This window comes from Rhagoletis zephyria, unplaced genomic scaffold (assembly GCF_001687245.7).
Source record: "Rhagoletis zephyria isolate East Lansing unplaced genomic scaffold, Rhagoletis_zephyria_1.1 Rzeph_scaffold_05919, whole genome shotgun sequence".
Classification (NCBI taxonomy): domain Eukaryota; kingdom Metazoa; phylum Arthropoda; class Insecta; order Diptera; family Tephritidae; genus Rhagoletis; species Rhagoletis zephyria.
The window spans coordinates 6,965-27,941 of NW_016163002.1; the positions used below are offsets into that span (position 1 = coordinate 6,965).

General features: G+C 32.2%; 1 protein-coding gene across 1 annotated transcript in view; it reads left to right on the forward strand.

The window, feature by feature from the left end:
• Positions 1-2,737: 2,737 nt before the first annotated feature.
• The window catches only part of LOC108372613 (myc protein-like), a 23,481-nt gene continuing 5,241 nt past the window's right edge, over positions 2,738-20,977 (forward strand). Inside the window, exons 1-2 of the mRNA XM_017628343.1 lie at positions 2,738-4,709; positions 13,255-14,732. Of these exons, the coding sequence (XP_017483832.1) occupies positions 13,400-14,732 (1,333 nt within the window). The 5' untranslated portion in view covers positions 2,738-4,709; positions 13,255-13,399. The remainder of the gene's footprint in view (positions 4,710-13,254; positions 14,733-20,977) is intronic.

Genomic DNA, 20,977 nt, shown 5'->3' on the forward strand with positions numbered 1-20,977 from the left:
AGGACAAGTAAAATATAAGTAAATAAGTAAATACATAAATGTTCGAAAATGACATAGCGGTAACATAAAATTATCTGGTGCTGCCGGACGGATGTTGTAGTTGACATGTAGGTGGCGTTAACAATGGGTACATGCATGTATGTAGATTAGAGTGGTAATTTTTTTTCCAACAACCCACCAGATCTGAAGAATATCAAAAATAAGGAGACACGTATTTTTTTTATTTTGAAATCGATTAATATTTACCCATGCCGCGGAGACTTTGCAGTTTCGCATGTATTTTACATAGGAAAATACATTTTTTCGTAAAATTGCTATAAAATCGTTAAAAATAAATATTTTTTGATCGAATGACACTATTTCCATTCAGAAGTTTTGAAAAAATAACACTAACTTAAAAATTTTATAAGTGTGTTTTAATAACCGACGACCCTATCTGTTATATGAAAAAAATTGTTATTTTATGTTTTCATAACCACATCACCCACAAACAGCTCAGTGGATGAGTGTAGTTCCTTTTTTGCATTCTACTCGCTGTTTTCTGTAGATTTGTGGTAAACAAATTTTAAAAATAGGGTTGCCAGATTTGAAACATTTAAATTATTTAAAGGTCAATAAAATATTTATGTTTCTTCATCAAAACTAAAGGCGTTTGAAGATGTTTAAAAATATTTTTGAACGGGGTTTCCATCTTTCTAAAAAATAAACTTATTAAAAATTAAAGCAAATTTTATACCACAATATGGGTATCACACGAAAGGTGATAGGGTTGCCACCCATCTGCTACTAAGATGGGGTAATTATGTAAGTTAAGTGAAATGAAGAAGAAGAAGAAGTGAAATGATGACATATCGTATGCATTTTTCCACATACCATAGTTTGACATGGTAGCGACGATATATCACATTCATTTTAATTGTTTAAAGAGTTGCCTACTCCATGCGGAAATATGTAGGGGTTAAACCTGTATTTTAACACCTTTTGTTTGAAACTCATGTTTTCTTAACCGCAAGCAGCATGCCTTTAAAAAATTTCATTATAGATAAATGGCGATAAATGGCAACCCTATTCAAAAATATATGTGAACTGAAGTATTTATTTTCAAAGTGGAATTTCCTATGTATTTTTAGACCAGCCTAATGCACCTACATATTAAAATATGTCAACTATGCATATTTACATTACTGTTGTGCTATTTAAGAATTCCTTATCATACAAATTTCATAAATTGGTACGTCAATGATTAAACAACATGGATTTGTCCTCGAAAAGGATTTGTAAATATCTACACATGAAATAAAGTGCATATGTACGTGTACAATAACTAGTTACTGGAATAAATTGTGTCTGTTATTAAGAGACTATATTATCAGTCCTCTTCTAACTGTACTATATACATAGCTATAGCCCTCCTTACCAAACTCTCGGTCAAATGCACGATTGAGAGAAACGTTCTATCATTCTTGGTCACGGTTGCCGAATAAATGAATTTTTCAAATTCCTATTTTTAATGTAACATGTGCATATAAAATACATATAAAAAGTAAATGTGTGCTAGAACGCGCAAGGAGTATTTCAATAATTTTTGCTTTTTGTAAAAAGTTTTACTTTTTTTCCAGCTTTTGGATGATTATTTTTTTTCGAAAGTGGCAACCGTGTTCTGGGTTCAAATGTACCCATCCATACATACCTACTGACCAGCGTTGCCACTTTGGTAATTTTTAACCAAAATTGGTAATTTTTTGCTTTATTTATCTAGTTTGGTAATTTATTTTTCAATTTGGTAACTTTTTCGATTCGGTCTCACATGTCAAATAGGTCAATATAGGTTCTGATTCCACATTAGTAAGTGGCCCGTAAGCATTTCCTTTTATAGAAATACCAAGTAATCCTGAAGGTTTCGCAAGGCGAAAGTTGTTCCAGCATTCCTTGGCTACTAGAATGATGTGATCTTTAACAAACTGCTTGACAGTGGCTATTGCTAAGTATATCCACCGCATCCTTTCCCGGAAGGTTTCCTGGAAGGTTTCCTTTCGCTGTCAGTTCGTCAGCTTTGCAATTACTATCAATTTACCGGTGTACCCGCCAACCATATATATGAGTAGAATTATACGTAAATATGTATGTTCTCATTCAAAAAGCTACGGCATTCAGCGGGGGACTTCACTCTGTGTGAGTCGAAAGCTTTCCTTCAAGCGTTGAATTTTTGATGTATTTTCTTGTCACTTGTTTACATACAGTGGTCGAAAAAATTATAGCCGCACCATATTTTGACAAGTTTGAACATATTACAAAAAATTACCAAACTTATTTTATGTGCAGAACTGTACAAACATACATATCCAGCCCTAACTGCCAAAATAACGTAAGCGACATTTTTTTCAAAATTTTATTTTTGACGCAGAGAAAAGAAAATTTAAAAAAAAAAAAATGTCGCTTACGTTATTTTGGCGGTTAGGGCTCGGTATGTATGTTTGTACAGTTCTGCACATAAAATAAGTTTGGTAATTTTTTGTTGAATTTGGTAACTTTTTTCGGTGACTTTGGTAAATAATAAAAAAATTGTGTGGCAACACTGCTACTCACATCCATAGGTGCATATGTACATATATACATTTGCTTATTTCTTTGTCCCGGCAAAGACAAAACTGCTCCCAAATATCAACACTGCCATACTCTCTCTCTATTTCTCATCTACTCATTTAACTTGTACAAACGAGCTAATAAAGGCGCAAAACACTCTATCAACGTTCTTCATTCGTTCGTACGCTTTGAGCCTGTTTGCCGCGTTTGTGTTGTGTGCCGTGTGGTTTAGCCGTCGCTGCAACAGCTGTCAACGCTATTATCGCCACCCGTGGATATTTGTTTTACGCCGTTACCAATTTTTCTGTCTTCTTGACCGGCGCACAGAAATCACCGACTTCAATTCTGTTTTGAAAGCGAAAGAGAATGGTCACAAAATTCTAGCAGCAATTAGCAACAAAAAGTGTTCGTTAATCAGCTAGCAAAAATATAACTAGTGTACGCGACGTGCCAAAAAAAAAAAAAATTCCAACGCATTCTAAAGGCGATCGTTAATAACTCGGTTTAATTTACATATATTAACAAAATCTACTTGAATTCTTTGCGACTTTGGAAAGTCGCGAGTTTCATTCCAACACGCAACCAGCAACGCAACGAACATTGCGCTCTACAAAAAAAAAATATACAAAAACCGCGATAAGAAATAACAATTATCCTGTTTCCGCGCAGATATAAAAATTAGAATCAAGTGAACTAAACCAAAAGGATTTCAGTGTGCAAACATATGCAGCAGTTAAAAGCCCGAACAATAGTGACTAAAATTCAAAACCGAACATTCTAGCAATAACTGCAAATGCGAAATATATTTTCGCTGATTTTCCAGCAATAAAAAAATACACAAAATCCGTTAATAGCTCATAAGAGTACTGGAATTTTTTTGGCACTGAGCTACATTTTAAACAATTTATGTCGCCTTGCGATTTCTCAGCACAGAAAAAGGACTCGTCTCATCAATTGTGTAAAGACTTTTTGTGAGATACTGTAATAAAAGTGTACTGGCGCAAAATAAAGTGTATTTTTTTTTGTTTTCGGTAAATGAAAGAAACTCAACCTGCATAGGTACATACATTGTGAAAAGCGTAAGGTGCATAATTTTGGTGAATATATTCAGCGATAACTTTTCCTGAACGACAGATCTAGCTAGTTAGCCGGAAAAGCCACACAAAAAAAAAATACAAAAAGCTGTGAGCAATTGCTGTCATGCATAGAGTTCAAAACAATACCAAATCATTAATTATCAGGAAAATTCGCAATTTTTCAAACAACAAACAGAAGAAGAAACGCAGTGCAAACATACTCTTATTCATTAATTTGTGTACCGATGTTTGTGGGAAAAGCATACAAGTGAGAAAACAAATAAAATCAAAAAACGCGAGTGACTTAACAATTTTCAAACAACACCCAAGAACATTTCCTGCAACAAGTCCGTTCGAAAACGTTGTTGTTTTATCTGCTTCAAGCCCTGAGTGAGAGAACTTAAGTAGCTTAAAAAGCAAAATAACTTGGAATATATAAAACTACGATAAATAGTTGAAGAAAGGAAAGAAAAAAAAAACGGAAAAAGAACCGCTACCAACAAGCTGAAGTTCTAATCCATGATCAGGAATTGCAAATTCCAATAGAAGGAGCAATTCGAGCAAAGGAACCGCAATTCGCTAGACAAGAGAGAATCTAGTATACTTATTGCTGCATATACTACATACGCTCAGACTTGCAGTGCGTCAGAAAAGGCTAAAGTGACACTGTACGGGATCAGAGTGTTTAATCACTTCCCGTCGTCCAATCAGTACGTACTGTTTGTTTTTTTTTTTTAACTTGTTATCCCTGACGAGTGCAGAAAGGCGCAAAAAAAAAACGTTTCGGACTTTAATAAGTGTACCTATTAATAAAAAATAAATAAATAGAAGTACACTTCCGCAAAAATTTTTATTTCGAAATTTTTTAAAATATAACAAGGCATTGAAGTTGAAGTGAATTTTCTATATTTTCAATCCTCATTGACAAGGTGGATAAGGCTTGAAAAAAAGCTAAAAGTTGCAAGAAATTAAATCAACATCCACTACTATAAACTTGCATTCTACAGCAAACGAAAGGAGAGCCGCCCAATCCTTGGAATTGAATAAAAGGTAAAGTAAAATTTTGCGTAACTTTGGATTAAATTGTATTAGAGAAAATATTTTGTGTGTACATACCTAGTTTGACTTCCAAAAAAGGAGGAGGTTATCAGTTCGTCGAAATATTTTTTTTTTTGGTATAGGTATATGTTACCGCATAACTTTGAACCACGTCAACCGATTTCGATAATTCTTTTTGCCTCAGAGGTGGTCCCATACTAATCTGATTTATATTCGATCAGTGGATAATGAAATATATATAAATATTTTTTTTTTTTATATGAGAATTTAAGTCTGTTTTTTATTGTATTTAATTTTTAATTTCAATTTCTAATTTTTTCATTTTCCTATTTAATTTTTTTTTTAATTTTTTTTTTGGTTTTTATATTTTTTCTCTACTCTTTCAATATACAAGAGATTTTTATGAGTTTTTTAAATTTCGTTCCTTCTTATTTTTTTTTAAATTTACATTCTTTTTTGTATTATTTATTTGCTAAATTTTAAATTCCTTTCTTTGCAATGTTTTTTATATTTACTTATTTTTTTGACACAAAATTTTTGTTAACCTCCTTGCTTTTATTTATGTTCTTCCTTCCTTCGGATTTCTTTCCATTACTCTTATGAGTAGCGGTGCATTTATTTGTTGCTAGCCGTGCTGCTACACTGGAATGTGCATAAATACCGCCTTACCTGTCAATTGTTGTAACTGTATCGTTTTCATTCTCTTTTAATTACATACTACCTAATGTCCAATTTTCTTTGATTTGAAAAAGTTAACAGATTTTTTTCACTGAAAACAAAAAATAATAAAAGTGAAATTCTTTATGTGTTCTGCAATATTATCGGAAATCAATAAAAAGATGTGCATGTTTTATTTTGTTTTGTTTTGTTTCTAAGAATTTTTTTTTTCAAAATTTATATAAATTTTTATCACGAGCTTGATACAATGATTTATGTTTAAGATTTTTAATAGTTTATGATGTAAGTTAGTGGAAAGTTTTTAGCGGATTTATCAACTGAGTTTATACTCATGAAGTGCCTGCAATACTTATGTATGTAGCAGCTTCGTCACCCTAACAATTATGCAGCGCTCTTTTTTATCACTTCGCTTATATTTCATTTGTTTATTTGTTTGTATGTGCATTGCATGTAACTGTTACTTTGCGCTTTATTTATTAAGTTCTTTGTTTTATATGTTTGTACATATTTAGGAATGTATGTATGCATATACCCTTGTGGTCAGCTGATTAAGTTAAGTGACATTTTGACCAGTTTTGGCCATTTTTCTTTTGTCTATTTAATATTTACATATAATTCTTATAATTGTGCATTTTCTTCCAAATAAAGTATGCTCGAAAATTACTTTTATATGAAAAAAATGTCCAGCAAAAAAAAAATGAATAAATATCAACGCGACTTTCTAGCGTCTTGAAATCAGCACTTTGACGTACTAAAATTTAATGAGCTACAAAACTACATGTCCAAAATTTTTCTAAAAATTCTGAATAAAAAGTTAAATTTGCTTAGTGCAATTGTTAGAGTTTTTTTGGATTTTTATAATTTTTGTACGAAGTTTAAAATGTGTATTTATGTGGTGCTGGTTATGTAATGAGCTAGACTTTTATAAAAAAATTATAAAAATTAAATCATCAAAAGAAAAACAGCCCAAAATGATCAAAATGTCACTTTACTCAAATATGCCCAGCATTTTTTGGCACGGCTTTCAAAGTGTTTTTTTTTAAGGTTGCCTCTTATAGGGACCACTTTATGAAAAATTAAAAACGTAGTTTTCTTCGATGACGTGTTATTAAATGAAAAATACTAGTAAAAAAATATTTGGTTCGGTTTGCCGTTATTATTTTTTTTTTTCGAAAAAAGGCCTACTGCTTGCGTAACCATATTTTCACGCTGGGGTTATTCGAGTTAACTTAATTAGCTGACCACAAGTGTACGTTCCGAATGGTTTACATATGCCTGCTATACCGATCGCCAGGCAAATCGCGTCTAATGGTAAATTTTCAACTGTAAACAACACCAACAATAAAACAAACCCCATGCGAATGACGTGTGTGGGCTGTCAATTTGCAAGTTTACTTTGGCATGTTTATATTGTAGGCGTAAACTGCACAATAGGACTCTACTATGTACATACATACATACATATGAGGGTGGCTGGCTATGAGTTTCAATGCAGTTTCTATGAATTTACAGTTACATAAATTAATACATATGTACAAAAGTGCATCAGTGGAAGCTTAAAGCGCATTGTAAAGAGCATGAAAGGTAGAAGGAGCTAGGAAAAAAGAGTGTGAAATTAGGTGAATGGAATTTGCATTTGATTACTTAGATGACGCAGTGTGGCAAAATCATTGCATTTTCTTTTCCATGGAAATTACGTATATTTATTTATTTTTGTAGTAAAAAGCTTTAAGTATTAGATATAAATGAGTAATTTCGCTATTTGAAACTCCACAGCAGTCAGTTTTATGTTTCTTTGAATTTTTGCTATGTGTCATTGAGATTAAAATAGTACCTATGTTCATATGTATGTATGTATATTTAAATATATTTCGCTTTCATTAGAACATTCATAAGCATATTTATTGAGTATTTACCTGAGTATTTGTACTTACATAAATACATAACCGTGAAAAGAACATTCCTCGTTAAATCTCAGACGTAAAAAAAAAAATATTTTAGTAGTCTCAGGGCCACGCGAAATTTACAATATTTTACGAGTTCCTGCATCATTTGCTACATTTATGCATTTATTTACAGCTTAACTGCTTTTGTAGTTTATTGACTGTATGAGACTGGTACGCGACGAGACGCTTTCATGCTTTATGATTTTTTATGAGTTGTGCAAAAAAAAAAAGTGTTCCGCGCGTGTTGCACATTTTCACAATGATTTGTAGCGATTTTTATTAACCGCGGCTATAAAAACATGTAAAAGTAAAAAATTAATAAATAAATAAAATATAATCAATTACAATGAAATAAAACTATAGACATTTATACATCATATATAAAGAAAATGAAACAAAAAAATAGGATCAAAACTAAAAAAAGATAAATTTAAGTAAAAAAGTAAGTAAGTGGGGTGTAACTATTTTTTATACAAACAGCAAAATGATATAAAATTAAAACTATATACATAGGTAACAAAAAAAGAAATAAAACAAAAAATTAATATAATTAAATTCAACGAAACTAAATTACATTAAACATTTTTTATTGAGCTTCAGGCCGTTTTTATGAAAAATAATAATTTTTTAATAGGATTTATTAAGCCAAAAATAACGATAAGGAAACTAAATTAAAATAAAATGAAACCAGAAAATTTAATGAACAAATTATTACCAAAAAATTAAATGAAAATAAAAACAGAAATTAAAAAAAGAATAAAAGAAAATTTAAAAAATATAAAGGGAATTAAAAAAGGAAAATTTTAGTAATAAAAGAAAAAAGTTAAATAAACTATATTAAATTAAAATTTAAAACAATAAATCTATGGCTGAGTGCAGGGTCGACCTATCCGGCAGCCAGTTCAAAAACGCCCTATATCAGAACGCCCTACTTCAGAATTTGATTGAAGAACGCCCTATTCCAGAATTTTATTGAAAAACAGCTTATCTCAGATTTTTTTTTACGAGCGCCCTATCTCTGAATTCGGTTCAAAAACGCCTTATCTCAAACGTAAATACATTGAAAATGTGCGAGTTAGGGCGTTTTTAAATTGGCAGCTTAGATAGGGAGTTTTTCAACCAAATTCTGAAATAGGGCGTTTTTGAAAAATTTTCTGAGAAAGAACGTTTTCGAACTGGCTGCGGAAATAAGTCGATCGTCCACTCACAGATCGAAATATTCTTGATTTATTACAAAACAAAAAATTTAAGTTAAAAAAATAAAAAAAAAAATAATAGAAATATACATCAAATTAAACTAAATCAAAAAATTAATATAAAATAAAAAAAGAAGGTAAAAACCATATTAAAATTAAAAAAATTATAGCAAGAAAAGGAAAAATTAAAAGAATAGAACCACGTAAAATGGTAAAAAATCTTAAAACATAATCAAATCTAAAAAAACTAAAACAATTGAAAAATTAAAAACAAAAAAATCATTAAAAGAATTAAATAAAATTAGAGTCTGATAAACTTTAAAATTGTTTGGTGAAACTGGGGTTCGTAATTTTAATTAATGCGCTCAAAAGTGTGCTTTGTAAAAGTTTTCCTCATTTGATATTAAAACAAAGTAAATGTTTAATTATTTTCATTAATTCTCAATTTCTGCTAAAAATAAAAAAAAAAATATATTATTTAAGTATAAATACATTTTTATATAATTGAATTTTACCAACTACTTATTTATGTATCACTGCTCTCATGCACAGCGTACTTTTGCACTTTACACACGCCGGCCGGCCGGCCGGCAAGCTGCTCCCCGATTAGCGTCAATTTGCCACGCCAGCGCGCCTGATATCAGCATTTTGTATGTGAACTTTGAAGTGCTGCATTATGTGTGCATGTATGTATGTATGTGTGTGTGCAATAAAGAATGTATGTATAAGAAAAAGAAAAATTTTTTTTTTCAGTCATCACTTGCTTTCAGGTTCCATTTCTTGCTGTCTTTGTTCTCTTGCTTATTTGCTAGCTGATGAATGCTGTGCGCCTAATTGCCGTAAACACATTGGATGTGCATTTTGTGCAATTTATATTTTCACTGTGCGTGTGTTGTGTGTGTGTGTATGCATTTTACTAAAAATATTTTTTATGAGTATCATTTTCATTCATAAAGTGTTTATATTAAAAAAATGCAATTTTTTATTTATATGTCATAAGCACATGCATTTGTGTGCTTGCACTTTAGCATTGTCTTGTTTATTTCTCATTTGTGTGTTGCCAAAAAAAAATAAAAAAAAAAAATAATGAAATAAAATTGTGTCACAATTAAAAATATTTCATCTGTCTAACAAAGTATTTCGCCAATTACGCGCCGAACCAACCAACAGCTTCGTCACACCATCAATTTTTATCTGTACGATTTTATTACCTGTAAAAATTGCTATTGCACTTTGTTTTTTTTCTTTGGACCGACTTTCATTTATTTTTGCGGCATACAAATCGTTTTGCTATATGTATGCATATCTTACGCGACCAAAACAAACCGCAAAAAAGGTGTGTGCTCGCCTGGTAGCAAATAAAAATAACATACATACATAAATGAGAACGAAACAAAAATAATGCAGCAACAATATTTACATACTCGTACTCGTAGACACCAATACCACTAGGGAAACAAGAAAATATTGAAAATGAAAACTATTCAGCCAAAATAATCGCTTTTCTTGAATTTGCTATACATATGTACGCCAGAGAAACAAATGATTAGTTACATAGTTGGCTAATTTTTTTCGTCGGGTAGCTGTCACAGGTGCACTTGTCTTGTCTCTATCTTAGCTCGAATCAACGTGGCGTTTTTCATTTAACCACCACAAATAAGCCAATAATTATTAGGTTGTTAAATAGTAAAACCCACTAGTGACATTCTCTGTGTTGTAATAATAGAGTAATGAAAGCGCTAGGATTATATTTAAATAAACGTTTTTAAATCTTGTATATATTTGTAGTATAGTTAGTATCTATGTATGCATCTGAAAAAAATTCTTTATATATACAAGTTATGGTCACAGGCGCTTGATTTACTCACTGATTGACGTTTAGAAATTGACGATTTGATTACCAGTATATGGTGACTGGTTTGTTGTGGCGCCACTTACTTAACAACAAAACATGCGCACAAACACATAAAAGTGTGGCATTGTCGGTATTTGCCCTTTATGTATGTATTCTAGGTATATAAAATTCCCGCCACTGGAACTAATCTTTTATGAGGAATTACGAGTTGCCTTGGGGTTTTTCTACTTTATTTACTAAGTTTAGATACTGGAAAATATAGGTACATACATAGTATATCAATCAAAAATTGTTTGTAATTGTTTAAATATTTTAAGCTTCCCAGCAGGAAAGAAATGCTGTTTTAAATTCATCGTACATAGACGGTTGACATAACAGCTGTTCAAACCGGGTAAATAGTAAAAATAAGTACCCGGCCAGTGCTGCAATTTGGGCTGAATATGAATGAAGCTCGGTTCTCTTCATAATTAAAACTCGAATGAAGTGTAAAAAATTATATGGAATATTCCACCAATGTGAAAGATCTGCAAACGAGGTGGTCTTAGCGTTAAACTGTTTGTCATGTAGCAATAAGTTTTCTAAAAATGAAATTATATTAAGAAAATATCTATTTTCTAAAAAGTAAACTAAATTTAAAAAGTATATTTTCTTTTTAAAATAATTAAATTAAAAAAGACCCAGTAAATAATAAAATAAATATATAGCATAACTTAAATTAAATAAAAAAATATGTATATAATTTTTTTTTTACCAATAAAAACTAAAAATTAAAAAAAGTTCCCAAAACAAAAAGAAAATTAAAAACGGAATAACAATTAAATTAAGGAATTTATTTATTAAAAAGCAACTTTACTTTACATGTAAAAAAAAAGACAAAAAGCATAAACAAATTTTCAAAAAGTAAGTGGAAAAAATGATTTTCTTTTTAAAACAAAATCGAACTTAAAAAATAACATTAAGAAATTGAAAAAAAAAATTTTCTTGTTAAAACAATAAAATGTGAAAATTAAATCATAATAAAAAAAGAAAAAAAAAAAACAAAATAATTTTCTAAAAATCAAATGATATTAAAAAATAGATACATATATAAGAAGATTAAAAAAAAAATCAATTAAAAAAAATTCGATTCGATGTCGCAGCTCCCGAATTGCACGCCAGGGCTTTGCATCTCCATTTGGAATATGCTCACGCGCTTTCTGCCAAAAGAATTTTACCACTCAAGTTGGTAAAGTGCCTGAATAAACACAATCTTTAAAAATTTATTTCCCACTGTTTTCAGTTGGCTGACAACAACCTTTCAACGATCTTAGCAAGAATTGCGATATTAAAAATATCCCATTGTTGTTTTTTTTTTTTATTAGGCTGACAATGACGTAAACTTGAGCCTTGTATTTAAAGTTTTTGTGTTTCACTTAATTTTTCCATCACGGCCAACTCTATACTTGACTAGAGCATCACCTTGGTGTACTTTATTTGTCTATGGCATACTTTAGTCAGCCTGTCATATGTGCATTTGGATATACGTATATAGTAACCGTGAGTGTTATAATTATCTACTCAATACATTACATTATATGGTCGTTTTATTTCCTCTCTAGAAAGGGGTTTTTTCAAGTGTTCTCTGTCATATCTAACCACGTTTCATATACACGAGCGAGCAGTTCAGCATGAAATTTCAGTCTCAGTTCACCTGCATTGTTCTAGCAATACTTATTAGTTAATAGAATCAACACCCTTTTATTTTAACGATAAGGAAAATACTATTAAAAAGCTCTGAGTAAAGTACGCAGTTGAAGCGTAAATATTAGATATTGCTGTGCAAATGCGCTTGAAATTGTGATTCCACGTAGTTCATAAAAGTTCAAATTCTTACATATTGCTACATAAAATTGTATCGAACATTTTTGATGAAAATGTTCTAACTCTGTAAAAGCTCAAGTGAAAGCTTATGAGAAAACTTGGTATTATCGCAAACTTAAGCTTATCGCAAAAGCTTTTCACAAAAAAGATATTTTGTAAAAAATTAACCTACAATTCCACTTGTCCCATACCGATAATAACATATCAGGTCAGGCGTTGTAAAAGCTCAAGTGAAAGCTTGTCATAAAACCTTGGTTTTTGTTCCATTCTATATATCCTTTGCATTCAATTTCATACTGCAAAACTCGAAAAGAAAATCGTGAAGTGAAAGCATATCACAAAAATAAGTTAATGAAAAAAAGCTCAAGTGAAAGCTTTTCACAAAACCGCCATATTTTGCTCCCCTCTTCATGTGTGTATTAAATTTTAAATTTTAAAATTAAAACTTCTCGGCACAGAAAGCAGAACAATGTGTGAGTTATGGTAAAAGCTTTCACTATGTATGTTTTTTTTTGTAGAATATAATGTTTTAAAGCCCTGAATTCCGAAGAAGTTTAAAAATTTGTAAAAGCTCAAGTAAATTTTTATACTTGTGAACGTTATAGCGAAAGCTTGGCAAAATATATTAAGTATTTTGTAAGAAAATGAATTCTAAATACTAGTTCTACTAATCCCCCTGACCTAATGAACTTACGAGTGTGAAAGCTCTAGTGAAAGCTCTTTAAAAAACGTCAAGAGCATAAAGATAGTCTGATTGGAAATTGCTTCTATATATAAACATATCTTATTTCACATTTTAAAACTTGTTTTCTCTTAACTAAAGTTTAAATCCAGCTTTGTGAAAGCATTTTATAAAATCTTCGATTGTTCAACATTAGTTTGCGTTGTATGTACATATATACAAACAAACGTATTCTATTTCATACATATTTTAAAATTAAAATTCTTCATTAAAGTATAAATTCACCTTCTTTCATGAACTTCACTTTTCTTCCTTTCAGCTCTCACACTTACAACGCTCGAAATCGAAAGTTTTCAACTGCAAAAGTGTTTTCGCAAAGCACCAAAATTCTGCCGCAACGAGTACAAGAAGAAACAAATTGCGATACAATTTTTGATTTTGAACCACTAGAAAGCGAATCAAATATGGCTAAAATTTACAACACATTCAGCTCATCGCCCATCTTGGGTAGTAGCTATCTCGAGGATTACTCCCTAATCCGGCCGGATCCCAGTGAATTGTTCGAGGATCTGATGGGCGGATGGGGTAGCACCATCTGGGGTGACATACAAAAAATGGACAGCGGCAATGATTTGCCCATAAGCGGCGCACCCGATTACGGTGCCGTCAAGACCGAGATCCGCAATAGCGATTGCATGTGGTCTGGACAATCCCAGACGGAACTGAGCACATCAGCCTCATCGACAGGCAGCGATTTGGCAGTAACACGCGCTGTACCACTGGCTGCTGTCACCGCCAAGCCAGCGCAGCTACCAGCGCCAACTGTGGTTGTAGCCAACAATAACAAAAGCAAAATGCAACAAGCCATTCTAATGTCACAGCCACAACAATATGTTGAAATTAAGACCGAAATAAAGGTGGAACCAACCGATGACTATGAGAACCAATTGCAACAACATAGCATACCAAATGTGCGCAACACCAACACCACCACCGTTATCGCTGCCACCACCAGCAGCACCACACAACCACAACAGTTGCAGCAGTCGTCGTCGTCGTCGGTGCAAAGTATGCAACATATACCGCCTGGTACCTCGCTGCTGCGCAAATCTAATGCACCGCAACAACAAATACAACAACAGCAACGCAAATTGCAAAAACATCAACAGCTGCAACAAAAGCTCTCCACATTGCATTTAACGTGCAACAGCAACAACAACAATGCCAGCAAGTCGGGTGGTCAACAAAGCAACAGCGTAGTAGCAGCTTTTGATACAATGACGTACGAGCTGCCAGACACTCCCCCCTCACTCGACGACGAGGCCACCGACTTCAAGCAAACGAACATCGATTTGCGCGCCTGCATGATGGGCAGTAATAATATATCGTTGAATGCCGGCATTATCGATAACATCAGCAAAGAGCTACAGGATACGAGTAAGGATAAGATCAATACACGTCTAACCTCCGATCATCCTGACATACACGAAGTGCTCGATGTGATAATGCGCGACGAAAACAAGTCAATGTACACGAGCAAAATGAATACAATTTCAGATTGTGAATCCGATGAAGACGAAGAGAGCACAGCAAATTCCGGTTATGGCTCAGCGTCGTCAATACTCGATGGTGAGCTTTCGTACGGACGCACATCGCCGGTATCCAGTCAAGCATCCAGCCAAACGAGTATGAGTCATCATGCCACACAAGCGCACTGTCACAGCGATCACAGTTACACACGCTGCAAAGAGGGTATCGATGATCTGTCGAACTCAGCGTACACACCTTCCGATTCTGGTGAGTTGATACATTTCATTTGTCTGTAAATAGTTTGTAGAAGTGATAGGCACTGAGCGTATAGCGGATATTTGTATGCAGTTACGAAAAGTTCATAGTTTAAGTACTGCTAACACACCGCTAAGAAATTTATCGTACTCAATTTTTTTTCTGTCTTGGCATAATTTCACCAGCTTGTGAAATAGTTGTGAAATTTGTATGTAGTTGAAATTGCCGTATATGTATGTACGTGTGAGTGGGGCAGCGCTAACAAGCTGTTTATTTGTGCAGTTAAATGCGCTATTAAAGTAATTCAGTAGCTGGCAGTGTAACTAAATATTTCACGCCCCATTTATGTATGTACAAATGTGTAGCTGGCTTCAACAGTTAGCTTTTTTTCAACATTTTCGCTTAGTCATTTAACAGTTTTTTGAACTCTCCAAAGTAGTTCACACTACTGCCGCATTTTGCAGCAACGCTAGCCAACTTATTCACTTCCGCGCTCAAGTGTTCCTATACTATATAAGTATGTATGGATAATACATATGTATATCAGTTTGTAAAAATCAGCTTACTACCGCCCACTTTTCACCGCCCATTTACTATCAAGTGACGGCAGCAATTGCCACTTGGCAGTTAGTTTGTTGTTGAAAAAAGTTGGCGCCTCGGCTGGTAGGCGCGCGTGCACAACGGGAAAAAAAATCAATATCAAAATACTATTAAAATGTTGGCCAACCACCCAAGACACCCACCTACACTCACCCAGTGTCTTATTTATTTATGTAATCTAGTTTCTCCTGCACCAATACTAAATTGTGTATCCGAGGCAATGGCTTTTGCCAGGCCGGCCGCTAAATGAATGTTTTTCCCGTCATGTATGTATGTATGTACATTAATATATACACTTAAATATGATTTGTTGCTGCGCATTTGCTCGGCTTCTTTTATGCGCCCTTTTCTGCCTTTTGTTTAGTTTTTGTTTTTGTTGTATTTTTTCCTGTTTTGTATTAAGTGTACTTTTATTTTACTAATTGTACCTTTCAACGTTTTATATGCATACTCACATACAGCTACGATGTTAAGCTCATCGTTGTCATTGCCATATCCTTTTCATTATTGTGCTCAAATATTGTTTTTGTTCTTGTCTGTTATCCTTTTGCTTCGAGAATTTTCCTTATTTGGCACTGCTCAAAAAATACTGTGGCCCGTACAAATACAATGTATGCATATATTTACATATCGCTCTATATGTACATACATATGTATGTTTGTTTGCAAAATATGTACATAGAGCATTACATATTTAGATTTGTCTACTGGGTGTGTTCACTTGGCGCGAAAATGAAGCATGCGCACTGCCATTTTGTGTACACTAAATTGCATATTTTCGGTTGTAGAAAGTTCGGTGTATATCTATATAGTATATAAATACATACATATGTTAGTATATCTGCAATGCAAGTATCGATAAAAAAGAAAATAGCGATAAAAAAATTTAATTACTAGTGGCAACACCCTTTTTGCGCGAATTTGAAACTAAAATAATTTTCTTTTTGCAAAATTGTAAAAATAATCAAATTGTTTGTAATGTGTTGGTTGAATACTGTTTTTTTTTGCAAAATTTATAACGTATATGTACGTATGTAATATGTATGTGTATAAAGATAAATTACAAATGGCAACACCATTTTTGCGCGAATTTGAGATCCTTAAAATTGTCTGTAATGTGTTAGTTGTAGTTAAGTAAAATATATATTTTTTTTGTAAAATTGTTTACGTATATTTTTAGAATTAATTGTAATGTGTTAGTTGAGATTTTTTTTTTACTTTATTGAATTTTTTTTTTAATTTAATATAGCAATACAAAGTTGATTAGCTTTTTGCGCGAATTGGAGTTCTTTAAAATAGTTTGTTGTACGTTACTTGACTAAAAATATTTTTTTACGCTAACTTGTTGTTCTTTGCGAATTGTAAAATTGCATATATTTAATTTACGAATTTGCCAAAAAAAAAGTGTTTTCCAAGATTTATTAATATTTTAAATTCAGAATAGCAATAACAAATTAATTAAAAGTGGCAACACCCTATCACATCTATAAGAATTGATTAGTCACGCTTGCCACACAAAATATTTTTTATGGTTATGTTTTCATTCATTACAACGCCTTACAGCATTTTTTATCTGGCGTAGAAGACTCGTCAGTTTTTATAGATTTTTGTGTCTTGAATTTGCAGCTGAAGACATAGTTCAAAAATTGTTTATTTTTTTCTTTCCAACCTCAAAAAAAAAACTTTTTATTTGGAGTAGTTATTGGGACAAACTATAAGAAAGTTGCAACCATTGGATGCCAAAAATCGATGAAAATTGACTAATTCCGCTTGTGAAAAAATTTTTTTTTTTTGGTTATGTTTCCAATAATTAAATCAATCCACAAAATTTTTTTTTACCATCTTACTTATATAAATTTTGTTGTTGTTGTATGTATGTATTTGTCCGTCGGGGCGTACGTAGTAAATCTCGAATGCAATCTTCCGAGCCTCTTGCAGTAGTAGTAGGGAAGTAGTAAATTGTACTGGAAAGTGGCGCTCCATAAGAGATGTAGACAGACGCGTCAGGTGCATTGCACTAGCAGAATGCATAGGAAAATGAGCAGGGTAGAGAGATGTTAAGTCTGGGCATTGTGTGCTGGTATGCGCGGTAAGTTGCATGTCCATTTGGAGAAGTTGGATTTCTATTAGTCATGCGAATTTAACGCCACAGCGAGAATTAAATAAAATTATTTAATAAAAAGTTATATAAATATTCTACAGAGATTAAATTTATAGAAGTGTTCTAAGTAGTAGAAGTCAATAGTATGTACATATGTATATCAGCGAAGATTTAACAGGTTTCGCTTATCAACCTACATCAATACATTTCTAAGTAACTCAAACCCGCTCGACGCGCCGGTCGCCGCCAAGCACTCTTCAAATGAGAATTGCGCGCAATTTTTGCTTATCAGATACACACCAAAATACGAACAAATATATGTATGTACATAGCTACATAAATATGGGAGCGCGTTTGCATGGACAGGCGCATTTCGGTTTGTTTGTAGCAAAGTACATAAATATTTATCAAATGGAAATCTACGCTAGCGTATGTATGTATATCTATGCACACGCGTTATCACCTTAGCGTCGGCGGTGTTTGCTAGCGACTACGCCTACATTGTAATGCCGGGTCTGCAAAACCGGCATGTACATATAACTACCCACATACATACATACTTACATATGTATATAAAATCTAGATACGCTTTGAAATTTGAACGCCACATGCTGTACATCTGCCTGCCTGCTGCAGTAGTCTTCGTAGCCGCCGTTTGTCGGCACATGCGCACTACCAGCGCTTTATAACGCCCGCGCTGCGCCACCCTCAACGCACCAACACACACATACGCGCGCGCTTACAAAACGCAAAAGCTTTATTTGTACTCGCATAGTCGTCAGCCGATTGCAATTTGGCGCAGTATGTACGCTCTCCCCCCCCTTCATTTATTCCGCGCAAATGCATACTTCCCATACGTACAAATATGACTACTACTTTATAGTAGATATGTTTATACTATTTTCACTACTACTGACTCATACCGAACAATAAACAGAGACGAGTCGGGAAAAAACTGTAAAAACAAAAAAAAAAAATCTTTCAGTCTGAGACGCAGACAGCCGATGCATGCAATGGCTGTCTTGCTTCTGACTATGAGTAAGTATAGGTTTTTTTTTCGTATACATATACCTATGTATATGTGTATCTATGTGTGCACATAAATGCAACAATATATGTATGTGTGTGTATGCACAATAGTTGATGTTCATTGCTGCAAGGGCGTTGCTAGGTAATGTGGAGTCAAAAGCAGGGCGCATACATAATTTGGCGCGAAAAATCATTCACAGAATTTTGCAAACCGTACAAAAGCGTAAAACTTGAAATGTTTGTTTGTGACAGCAATTTTTGTAGTTGTATGAGTATTTAGTTTTGCTGTGGATGCAACCTATATGCACATGCATATTTATGGATGTGTGAATGTATGTATCGGATTGCAAACTCGCCGACTGCATGCAAAAACTGGTATTTGCAATTGCTTTCATAGATTTGTACGCAAGTATGTACCTACATAGTACATCATATGTATGTATTTACAGTATCGGTCATATCTATAGCACGCCATTTCAAAGTGATATTGTGTGCCACTTATGCTTATTTATTTATTTTTAAGAATTTTCAATTAAAATACAGTTCTTTCTCTAACAAACTCCATATAAACCCAAGTTTAATAATTTGCAGAAAACTTCAAAATCGTGCAACAAATTTTCACCTAAGTTTCAAACTTTTTTCTCGGAAGTGTTAGAATTTTTTCGAGTACACAGTTTTTTAGACAGTGCAATTTTAGTCTGATAATGTGCAAATTTCAAGTGGCTACGAATTACCGTTAATTTTTTATAATTTTTTTTTGTCGCATTGGCGTCCATATAATGAATAAACTAAATTTTTTTGTATATGGATGAAAACCGCAACACCTTTGGCGAAAAAAATTCTAAAAAATTAACGGTAACTTTCAGTCACTTGAAACTTGCACATTATCAGACTAAAATTGATTGGGCTATAAAACTGTGTATTCAGAAAAATTCAAACACTTCCGAGAAAAAGTTTGAAATTTAGGTGAAAACTTGTTGCTCTATTTTGAAGTTTTCTACAAATTTTTAAACTTGGATTTGTATGGGGTTTGTTAGAGAAAGAACTATATTCTAATTGAAAATTCTCAAAAATAAATAAATTAACATAAGTTGCACACAATATCACTTTGAAATGGTGTGCTATAGATATGACCGATACTGTATGTATGTACATTTATACTAAGTATTATTTTTGCTAGTTCTGTTGTTGCATGTAGAATAGTTAGACGTATTAACGAGTAAAGTGGAGGGAGCGTCTTGCTGGCAAAAAAAAAAAATTAAATACGATTACTTCTTGCAGATGAATCATGCATGTGGGTTCGATTTGATAATTTAAAAGTAAATATAAAAAAAAAATTTACTTTATGTACCGTGTTTTTTTTATAAAAGTAGTATATCGAGCCCTAACCGCCAACATAACCTAAGCGACATTTTTTTCAAAGTTTTCTTTTTGATGCAGAAATGCATCTAGATGCTCTAGGAATATTTAATAATAATATGAAATTATTTTTTTTTTTTTCAAATTTAAATGTTTTTTACTAAATCCTAATTTTTGTTAATTTTTAATATTTTTTTATTGTTATTGTTAACTTTTAATTTTTTGTAAAATTTACATTTTTTTTAATTTGTTATCTATTTTTTAATTTTTTGATTGAGTACATTTGTATACGCTTTTGAATTAACTTTTTAATTCCAATTTTCTTTTAATTTAATTTTATTAGATTAAATTTTTTACTTTTATTATATTTTTGAAACAATTTCTTTTTATTTTTAAAATTTAGTTTTATGAGTTACTTTTTTTAGTTATTTTTAAAATATCTATTAATATTAATTTTTTTCCTATTTATTTCAGTTCAATTTGGTTTATTTTACTTTTCTTTATTTTATTAATTTAATTTTCTTAATCCTTTTAATTTTTTATTTTTAAATAAAATTTTTTGTTGTTTTTTTGGTTTTTTTTAAATAAATTTTTTTTTTTTAATACTTTTTATAAAATTTGTCGTCAATTTTTTTTTTAAATTTGATTTTGAAAGCTAATTTTTTATTTTATTAATTCACACCAATTTTTTAATTTGATTTATTTTGTTGTATTTTATGTAGCTTAATTCAATTTTTATTTGTTTTAAAGAAACGTAACTATTTCACCATAAAACCTGAAAAAAGAGATCACATAAATCTTAGTATACGCAAATTAGAGATTGGCACATTCAAACTTATCTCTCTTCAATCTTGTTGCTAAGCCGCATACATACATATGTATGTAGGTATGTATGTATTTAATGCTGTCGCCTTTTTCAAATTAAAAGAGGAAATTCACAATACAAGGCATGCAAAAATATAAGCTCGATTTAATGGGCTATAAAACACATCAAACTTAAACAACGCACACAAACACCAGCATTAAATGCTAAGATAAATTTTTGGTCACGGCAGCGTGTTGGCGTTTACCCTTCTTATTGCCATTGCGCCGCAACTTCGAACTTCAGACTCATTCAGCAATTTTGCCTGCAACATCGTCTGCCATCTCACATTGAATAGATTGGCGA